This window comes from Dendronephthya gigantea, unplaced genomic scaffold (genome assembly GCF_004324835.1).
Source record: "Dendronephthya gigantea isolate DGI-Jeju-01 unplaced genomic scaffold, DenGig_1.0 000105F, whole genome shotgun sequence".
NCBI classification, from domain to species: Eukaryota; Metazoa; Cnidaria; class Anthozoa; order Malacalcyonacea; family Nephtheidae; genus Dendronephthya; species Dendronephthya gigantea.
In genome coordinates, this window is record NW_021163115.1 from 510228 (window position 1) to 521187 (window position 10960).

General features: G+C 36.6%; 1 protein-coding gene across 1 annotated transcript; it reads right to left on the reverse strand.

Annotated features, from left to right (window-relative positions):
• Positions 1-668: 668 nt before the first annotated feature.
• Positions 669-9446, reverse strand: LOC114534728 (protein kinase C and casein kinase substrate in neurons 2 protein-like). The gene is made up of 7 exons (XM_028556194.1): positions 9316-9446; positions 9147-9201; positions 8783-8830; positions 6107-6227; positions 3884-4324; positions 2696-2868; positions 669-2233 (listed from the first exon to the last, which is right to left on the reverse strand). The coding sequence occupies exons 1-7, from the start codon at positions 9407-9409 to the stop codon at positions 1984-1986; spliced, it is 1182 nt and encodes a 393-aa protein (XP_028411995.1). The 5' UTR covers positions 9410-9446; the 3' UTR covers positions 669-1983.
• Positions 9447-10960: the final 1514 nt, after the last annotated feature.

Genomic DNA, 10960 nt, shown 5'->3' on the forward strand with positions numbered 1-10960 from the left:
GGCGAAATTTTTAAGCGAAATGCGAAATATTTCGCCTGCTCCTTTTGAATTGTGAACAATCAAGCAGAAGTAATGTATTCAAGTAGTCGAAATTCAAAAAAAAACTGGCGAAATATTTTGCATTTCGCCGAGAAAAAGCGCCGGTGGAATCAGGCCCTTAAACTCACTAATATTATATTAGCATAAGTGAAACCCGCATTGTGCTATTGCAAAACTCCCTGGAGATCAAAAAGGGCGCATTCAAAAAATAAGTGACGCTCTAATAGGTGTTTAGGTGAGTAGCTCAGGGAGTAAGGGGGTGTCACTGGTGATGTCACGAGACGCTAAGTGAGAATCATTGATCGCAAATTTTTTTTTTAAACTATAGCGTAAACATAAATGTCGAAATTTTTTTACTTATCTAAAGATGTTTTTAAGTGTTTTCGTTTGTATTTCAAACCTTAGTTTCGTTTTATATAGGAACGAACTGAGATAATTTTTTTTAATTCGTTGCCACTGCTAAACGCGACATATGGAAATGCGCGCACCGTTCCCCGGATGTAGTGGGGTACGAGTTCTGCGAAATTGGTTATGATTATTCTAATCCAAATAGAATATGGCGTAGATATTGGCAAAGCATATAAGCAGACATAGGCGATATATACAGGTCATCGCGGCCCGGTCAGCCAGGAAAACAGTAAATTGGATACATATTAGAGCTATCTAAAAGCTGAAACGTTTTGAGGCTCGTGAATAAAATGGATTAAAAGAAAGTGACACTGAGAGAAAAAGTACCGCATAGTTTTTATGCTGGTCGTCGAATAGCTTCGACAGTTTGACATTTCGCAACTCCGTACCATGCACGGTAGTCTCAAAACTGGTATATCCATGTCAATCAATTTTCGTTTTTCAGATCGCAAATGCAAAAACAGTCACAAACTTTGTCCTTTTTCTGAGTCGTAATGCATAAAATGCATGTATATTAATATTTAATTTTGTTTCAGACCACAAATCACAAAATGCGATTATTTGCGGTAAAGCCAGTGTTGAATCAGACGGCGGTGCCTCGATGCATATAGATTAGTATTTTTACATAATCGTCTCTTAATTAATATTACTAAAATATATACATGCTTCCGATTTTTACGGTTATATGACAGCGACCGGTTGTACGAAAGGCTGCATGGATAACGCTATCCACCGGATAGTGATCTTCTCAACCTTGTAAAAATGTTTTGAAGGGATAAAACTACAGACTTGTGGCTGACAATCTTTAAAGAGGTGCCTCAATTTAAAACTACTAAGCTTTAAGCCATGTTATACGGAACAATGGGCAGTTTTAGCTTTAGAGCGATTGAAAAAACACCATCCGGTGGATAGCGCTATCCAGCTTTCGTACAACCGTTCTAGGTGGCTTTAATTGTGTTCTTTAAGTGGGTATATAGTTACTCGTATATATAGTTAGGTATAGCAATAGTTTTGTCCCAATGTTCATTTTTTAATTCAACAGAACATATCATTTAGTAGGGAAATATTGAGAACTTCATCTCATATTCGTGGGAATTGTTCTACGGCAAGTGACGCCCTCTTCAACGACGTATTACGAAACCTTGCTGGATAATATTACAATATATATTTTATTTCATGATTAAATTATTCAATAAATACTTCAGGAGAAGACACTTTGTGTGGGGACCACTAAATTTCGCAAGGGCAAGGGTGAGAAGTGAACGAACAGCAACGCTTGTTTTAAAAAAGGTAAGAACTGAAGTTGTTTGACACTTAAAAGAGCTTAGTATAAACAAAAATATAAGCTACCAGAAGTTAGTTCGACAATTGGTGTACTAAAATTTTGGTGAGGGAAAATCGAACCCAAGCGAAAGCAGCACGTTCTGAAGTGGTGTTTGGGCAACCATGGATTTTCAATATATGTGAAAGGAAACCTATGTGTCTGCTACTGAAATTCTTATTATCCACTATTATTTCTGAAATTATTATTCATCACTAAACAGCCTCCACCCACTTCGCTGGGAATAGTCCTTCGACACCATTTAGTCTTCCCTTGCACCATCCTTGACCATCTTCACCTGATAACTGGGTGATGATATCTCCAACTTGGAACGATAGTTCATCGTCTTCGCTTGCATCGTAATTATATTTAGCACGCACAGGGACACCAGTAACATCATCTGCGTTTTCAGGTATACCATTGTCTAATATATCACCATTCACCTTTGGTGCTTCAACTTCAGTACTAACAAACAAAGCAGTGTATGTATTAACATCACGCGATAGTCCAGTACCAGTAAGAAGCCAATTAGAAGCCAATTAAACCAGAAATACTACGATTTTATAAAGATTTCTATTAAGATGCAAAGAAACAAAAATTTCCCTCTCTGGGTGTTAAAATAGAAAAAAGTTCGTTTAGCTTACTGGATTATCCAAATATTGTTATCATAGACTTTCCATGATTTTGTTTGAAACAAAGAAATCTAAGAATGTCTACAACAATGTTTACAGTAGCTTGTTCATTCAGTTATCCAGCAACATTGTGTTCGCAAGAACGTCAAGGAATGTAAAAAAGGCATTTATTGTACTTTTTATCAAAATTTATACACTCTGATTGGGTTAAACTTGCTGATTGGTCTAAAACGAAATACCCCCTTGTTGTTCACAAGTTAGAAAGGAAAAAAAGTTAAGAAATTTGTCATCTTACTTTTCATCTTCTACGAAATCTTCGTCATCGTCATTATCAAACGGATTCAAACTGGCTCCAGTAGTTTCTCTTTGCAATTGAGCTCCACCATCTACACTATCATTATCATGATCCACTGCAACATCAGTCGTTGGATGAGATTTAGCGGTCGATGTGCCACTTGGGTCATACTCCTAAAGAGCAAAAAAGAATATTTATAGATGATGATGAGGATATTCATATATAAAAAGGCAGGTACTCATGTCAAAGAAAATACCGCGATTCTAAGATGAGTTGCATTTACAGCCTCAAAAACACTTAAGCTTTTCAATCAACTCTCAAGTCGTTAACAATAAATTATTAATATTTTTTATCAACACAACGTTAATTAGTCGCGACGCTACATATTCTTTCTTAAAGCGAATTGAGTGAGCCACTATACTAGATTTATGAATATACATTTAGTGAAATAGTTTAGTTCTTCACCTTAATTTAAAACATTAATTATTTCATAACACACTCAGTTTACTTGCATATACGTAATTTGGACGACAATACTTAGAATCATGTTTTTGTACAGTAGATGTTGGTTTCCCATGTTTAAATAAACTTTTTTGCGGAAACGACTCTTCACGCTGCAAGGATTTCTTAGAGAAAACAGAAGAGCGAATCCAACTGTAGAGTTGATGGAGGTTCCAAATCAACAGCAGCACATTCCCTCTGAGACAAGTACGCCATCTTGGTACACCTGACTCCTTACTTCACTGCAAGCGCGACGCAGGTTTATTCATATCAATTACTTCAGGTCCAACACTGGTCAACGTGTTTATGTCAATACACTAATGTTAATCAGTTAATTTTGTTAGGGTTATTTTGGTTAGATTATTGTTTTGCTTCATTTCGTTTTCTCTCGTCGCCATCCTCGAAGGCGGTTGCTTGCCTTCAAACATTGAGAAGGTGATCCATTTCGACGAAGATTAGGGGGGAGGGGAGGGCAACGTGGTTCGCCATTATCTTCGGGTTGCCTGGTATAGCAATGACGTTATTGAATTGCATCTGGCAATAACGCGTATTGTAGTTTTTTAAACGTTCGTTTAATCTTTTAATGCGTTTGGAAATCTTCTTACATGTTCCATGAGAGAAGAATCTCCGGAGTTGTTTGATTGCTTGGCAACTCAGGGAAATCGATTGCAAACAAAGAATACTCACCCAACTCGTTTGGTTATAATAATCATTACCACTGGGTTGTTGGTATGCGGAATGAGCAGTTTGCTCGCGATTCGTCGGAGAAAATGTCGTGTTTCTATTCCAGGCGTCGTTATAAGAATCAACAATGTTTGGCGATCTATAATGTTCATCGTGAGGGAAGCCTTCCTGCATGCCATTTGATGGTGTCATGTAATATGATGATCTAGGGTGGTCATAGGTCACGTTATTATCTTCATCATTACCCGGCTCAGTGGAGGCACTCATGAAGGGATTATACGAGTCTGAATCGGATGCCCGTGTATTCTCAGGCTGTGCAGGTGTTGTCACGGTAACCGATGTTCTATATCGTTGCTTACTGTTTCGCCTTCGTAGACTAAGTCTTCTGATCATGCTTGGTTTCGATTTATGTTGGTTCGAGGAAATATCCCATACGTCAGGATCCTGTGGAGGAGCAGGAGACCACGTTTACACGAGAGAAAGGAAGTCGGATTCGCAGGAAATTCATCAGCTGATTGATCCAAGCGAGTGATTGCATGACTATGATATTTACAGGGTTTCCACAACTTATTTGCATATATGGCTGTCCTCATAGTGGGAGAGCAATGACAAAAAAAGAACTTGAAAAGAATCAAAAATATATCCTATTAACATAGACCCCTTCCTTCCCTGTGCCTGTGGCTCTCAATTTGCAAAGAAATTTCCTTGCATTGTGGAAACCCTGGATATTTATCATTGAACTGTCATAAGCTAGTCAAACGTCTCAGTATAAACGGGCGACGTTTCAACCGTTAATTTTGCAAAAATTTCTGCGAATCCGAACCTATTTAACTCGTGCAAACATTAGCCAGGGATAACGGATGCTGTAATCGCGGGTGAAACCAGGACGTCTTTAGTAGGAAATACAAACGTGTGTGCGATATGAATGACCATAGTCTGAGACATGAACGACGAATATAATCTATCAAAGTGTCTGATACGAATTTTCCACGAATAAAACTCTTTCTCTCCCGTGTAAACGCAAATTATCGACGTTCAGCTTATAATACTTATGTACTATAAATAATAATCAGGGTAGCTAACTACGTCTAAAAATTAGTAATTAATGCGTAAGTCAAAAGGAATAAGAACATGCAGTTCCTATTTTGGGAATGTTATTTTCAAAACTATAGATTTGAAATATTCTCAAGAAATTCGTAGCTAATAACGGCGTTATTTAGGCCAGTACATAATCTAGCAGTTATTTGCTTTGACTTGCACTAGGATTCGCCCCTGGTATTAGTTACGAAGATTGTAGTAAGAACTATGGTATAGGATATAAAAATTATAAAAAAACATATCTGACGTTCTTAGTGTGTACGTGTATTCACTCGCTAAAATAGTTATAACTCGATTTTGTAGCTAGCATGCAACGAGTAAAGTGAATGCTATAATCAGCGTCATTACGGTAGAACAACACGTTTCAAAACAACATTATTTTAGACCGCCTTTCTTAGCTATGGCATAAGAACTGAGCATGGCTGCTCTCGAGGAACACAGCGCACTAATCTCACTGATTCTCACAACTTTCCACGGAATGAAAATGAACTCGTGCACGTGCTGAAGGCAAGCCATATACATACGTAGGGAGGCGAAATGCATCCCAAACTTTTATGAAACATCGGAAAACCGAGGATTTTTGGAATATAATACTTTATATAAAATGTTGCTGCTATAGTATGCAATTAACAGTAGCGCACAGGAACTATAGTGAAAGGTACATATAGCTTTGTAATAATGTAGTTACATTTGTCCTTCTAGGAGTAGTAAGTGTAATAACCAGTGTTTTTATTAAGAGGCGGTTACCCGTAATTGCCGCCTATTCTGCATGCATCTAACATGCAGCCTTTTCTTTTTTGAAACAAGTAGGATTCATTTGCAGTTTCATTGCTTCATGTATAGCTACTGTATGGTTCTTTCTTTTCCTGGAGTTATATGAAACTTGGCCTTCAGGCAATTTTCTGACTCAGACGCTACTCTACATTCCGCTACAATGAATCTTAATGAAGCTACCGGCAATTTAAAGTGTAGTAAAGCCGCGTTTCCTACGGCATTCGTTACTGAATAGGTAATTTCTATAAACTAGAATGATTTCATACGTAAAAACAGCTGTTTTTCTTGTACAGGTTGTTATACTTAGTACGCTACTCTTGCACGATTTGTAAAAATGGAAAAAGAAATTCAAACCTCAAATTCAGGCCATTTCTTAGGCATCCCCGGTCCATATTGCGACGACCACCACTTGAGATCTTTGGTTGCATCAGAACCATCAACCTTTAATAACAACCCTTTGTAAATATTGGTCAATCTAAATGAAAGAACAAATAATCGATATTGCACATAAACCAATAATTATTAGCTTTTGCTTTGTTTTGAAAGTCAAACAGCTTAGATCACATGCACGGCAAATAAAAACTGGTCAACTTTCTTTATTATGGAAGTTTTGATATCATATCGCATCAATGCAAAACCTAATATTCGGATAATTCAATTAAGGTTATATTTCAAAAACCAATAAATTTAAACTCCGACAGCGCGAGAAATGATGAGTCATTGTTTGTGAATTAACGTGGAAATTAGCTTGACCTGAACTATGTATAATATAACAAACTGGAGACGGAAAATTATTTCGAAGGCAATTTATAAACTTCCAGCGCTAATAGAGTATGCAGAGGACAAAGTTCGACTTCTTGAAAAGACAACTTTATTCCATCAGATGCAAACTAATACTGGCGATGATTGATCACAAATACAGACGCAATATCTTGGAATTGTATCAAAATCTCGGATAAGGATACGCTTTCATCGATCGCATTACAGTCATCTAGATTTAAGTAGCTAAGTCTAAGACGTTCTAAGTCTAAGACGTTTTACTGATACAAGCTTCTTTGAAAGAGACTATTTTAAACAAAAAAGCGATATTTTAGAACCACATGGATAACGCTGTAAAATTTTGATGATTGAAAAAATGAAGAGACTAATGTACCCGTTACAACCGGAACTACACATATCCGAGTGGATAACGAAGAATCTAAGTTGGCGGGAACCGACAAACGGCGAAGTCTAACTTCCATGACCTTACACTTTTTGCTTACTGGTAGTTTTTTAAAACATGTGAAATCATAGTTTGATGTACCATAAATTGACAACTTTCTTAGGTAGAATCAAGAATGATCTAATCCTTCCCTAGAAGTGTTTTACCACCCCTTAAAATCAAATACGAGAGCACTGGGAAGTTACCCGAGTGAACAGTTATAAGCACTCAGAGAATGTGTGAGCATGCAGTGAAATATGTGATCATAGAATTTCACAATAAGATATCATTACACAATATCTCAGATTTGGGTTGAAAATAATTATTTATTAAGAGAAGTGGGCTGCACCTTTCCACCTGCTGTGTAATGAGGGTAATAACATGAAAGAGTGATGCTAGGCATGCCAGTGATTTTAAATACCACTGTTTCATTGTAATTAAGGCTGACCAAATCAAGAGTGTTTTCCAAACGGTAAAATCTAACAAAGGATCTAGTACCTACACCTAAAAAGCACTAGCTCTTTATCTGAAAAATATTTTATGGTATTCATTGTATGTAGCATTCCAATATGAGATTTACGAAGTAAAACAGCCTTAGCAACTTTTGAGCTGAATTCAAATAAAAGATTTGAATATCTTAATTAAACAGGTTAGAAAATATGTAGCGCATAATAATATGTAGCACATTAATATTCACATAAAGGTATGCAGAATATAATAAAAAATGCATACAACAGTGATGTAAATAGACACTTTTTGTAGTTGGTGGCCACTAGTACACTTCAAGTTAAATGATTTCATTCTTCCACATCTATTATATATTTACAAAGTGGTAAAAATGCACACATATAAGTCATGACTACCAAACACATCACCCTTATGAGTGTTGCCACCTTCAGTGATTAAAATGTTTTCTCAGCCTCATAAAACTGGTGCCACCGCAGCTCTGTATTATGTAACAGCCCGTATAAGCGCGGTATAATGCGATCCTGGTACATTTTCAAACAAGCATTTAAAATGATTTAATTTCAAACTCCCTTGCTTAGCCAACCAGATCAGAAATAATAAGCTAAAAACATCCAGATATTACAGTATTCCTAAAAGCTCAGTGTGACCTAATAGAAAAACTATATATACCAGGTACTGGTAACTAAAATTCATCATGATTTTGGAATCACCAAATTATGAAATTACTAACAGGCCAAAACTGAAATGAGCTTTTTCCTTTTAGACTTTTTTGCTGTGATTAGCATTTGTTTATATAATTCTCATGGCTATTTATTACTTTAATAACTCTTTAAAAACTCTTAATAACCTAAAAAGTTTTCCATTAAAGTTGTAACAATATCGTTCTTTGTTGATAATTAACTTGTGGGGTGCAGCAAAAACATGAATCAATGGTTTTAATCAACTTGGTTGAAAAACTAGGTACAGACTTGTTAAGTATCACTCAAGACGTTCAACCAGTCTTAATAAGGCAATTGATTGCACATTTTTATATGATGGTTTCAATTTTCAAACTGAAATGCAAACAACCTGTATTTATTTGGTATGAACTATGAATTAATAGCCTGTAGCTAACATTAGGCAATCATCTCAATTAGCTAACAGAAATCGCTGAAAAATCGTGAGCAAATTCATACAGTTTGATAAATCACCGGGCAACAAAAAATCTATTCAGAATTCACACAATCAATAAAAAAGCCGGAAACCGAACATGCATTCTAATCCCAGGCGAAGCACGAAATATGTTTAGCGATGATTTAATAACATGAGCGGTAGGAAATCAGATCAGTTATACACACAAAAGAGAGAAATTCATTGCATACCTTTCACTCTCCGACATATCCACCACATTGTGATATCTTGCAGGCGTCCTTGAAGAACGATAAACGGACTGTTCAAACGCTCCCACTTTTGGAATTCAGCTTCGAGTTCCTCAGCGACGTATCGTTGTTCGCATTCATCTCAGATAAACGTCGCTCGTATTCTTTCGGCTTCCTCAGCTCTAATTTAGCTTCGCGTCCTGTCTTGTAATCTTTACTTTCTCAGGCAACTGCCATCTTGTCTGCATTACTCGCGACCAATGAAGCACTCTGAGGCTTTCGCTGCTCGGTGAAATTCTTTTTCGATTTATCCATCTTATTATAACGCCTTGCCATGGTTCGTATATCTTGCTGAAACCCGTCTCACACTCTTTGACCTCCTTCCACTTCAAAACAGATTTGTGGTAGTGCTGATTCTTCCACTGTTTATAGATTCGCACAAATCGGCCTTTAAACGGTTGTGCCTTTCGACGTGAATTCACCATGTCCTCGGCTCGCGAAGAGTCGCTTTGAAAACTTCTAACATACTACCATACTCTGATATCCTGCATTTATCTCGTTCCAGCGTTTAGACCAATCTCGCAACTTTAAAGTGTATTTCATCTCAATATCTGCTCGTTCATGGACCATCTTCGTGAATTCGTCGCACAGTGCAGCACCATCTTCTAGTCGTTTACAGTGTTTTTATAGCCGTCAATCCCCCCAGAAATTTGTGTAAGTGTACGATTCTTCGGTACTCGAAGTACGGTTTTGTCCTTTCATAGACATTGTGTGGTTCTTTACGACTAAAATGCGTAAAGATCGCAATGAAATGTGAAACAACCACTACGTTTGTCAATACAAAACAATTTTATGTCCACGAATAAAAGAATCAAACATCGCCCCAGACTTCTGTATCTTCGCGGTCACGATGGAAAGTGTTTCAGGTGGGATACTCATGTTCAAGTCACCTTGTGGGCCGATCTGTCGTGTTCTGGCACGATTTTCATAGCTATTTCTAGAAGTTCGAAATTGAAATATGATATTCGAAATAAGCGTGAGAATTTTGTGCATATGTTTAAACCAGGAACGGCGGGTCTCAGTCCCATCTTAAATCTGCTTTGAAACGATAATTCTTCTCAATAGTCCATTACCCCATTGCATGACTTCATAATCCTTAAGAGTTGTTCTTCAAAATGCTTCCTTTCCTTGACTAAAAATATTTGTTTTGCGAGCAATCAGCTTACAATCATACGGCTGAAAAAACAAATTATAACTAACCACTGCCTCTCATTGTTGATAATTCCTTTGGAAAAATCTAGGAAACCAGATTCTTGGTTGAAACTTACAAGGATAAGCTCGTGATATTTTCATTTTTTAGGACTTCCGTGTGTCAGTTAAGAAATAAAAAAATTTTCCGTGTTTCGATAGTTATAGAAACACGCTTTTTGACCAATCAGCACGCGCGTATTATAAATGTTATATTATAAAGTGTCATGGATCATAACTAGTTCATATTATAAGACCTTGCAATATATTGTACACTTTAATTTCATTTTTTAAGATGTTCTGCCCTTCTGTTTATGTTTTGTTTTCTATTTAGTGCTAAAATATTTTATTGGTATTGGTTTTTCTTCTCACAACCAGACTCGCTGTCTTTTATTATTGAAGAGTATTCGACAGCCAGACTAAAGCTCATCAAAATCATGTTACAAAGCCGTTCTTGTGTCTTAATATGTGATCATTAAAAAAAACACACTGAAATTGAAGTTAAACCCCTGACACTGTAAGCTTGTCGGTGACTGCCTAACAAATAATTTGAACGGACTTGTCTTTGAGTTAATGCTTGTTAGTGGCTAGTTGAAGTGAATGCTGTTTGGTTGAATGATAATATCAATGAGATTTAGATCTATATATGAAGCTAAATTCTAAACTAGGAGGACAATCAGAATGAAAGTTTAGTTGCGAAATGTGTTATGAGTAGGTATAGTATAAGTACGGTTACGAAACCTAACCTTGAACGAATATATAGCTGTATGGAAATTTTGTATCATATTGGGATGTCCTTTAAAGCAGCTTTTCCAAGTTTTAAAATTTTAGTTTAATTCGAGAATTGGTCGTTAGATGCGGTCTAAAATTGCTTTCAGTAACATCGTTCTGACAATCAATATTCAAACCAAAAATGATACCGACACTATATAT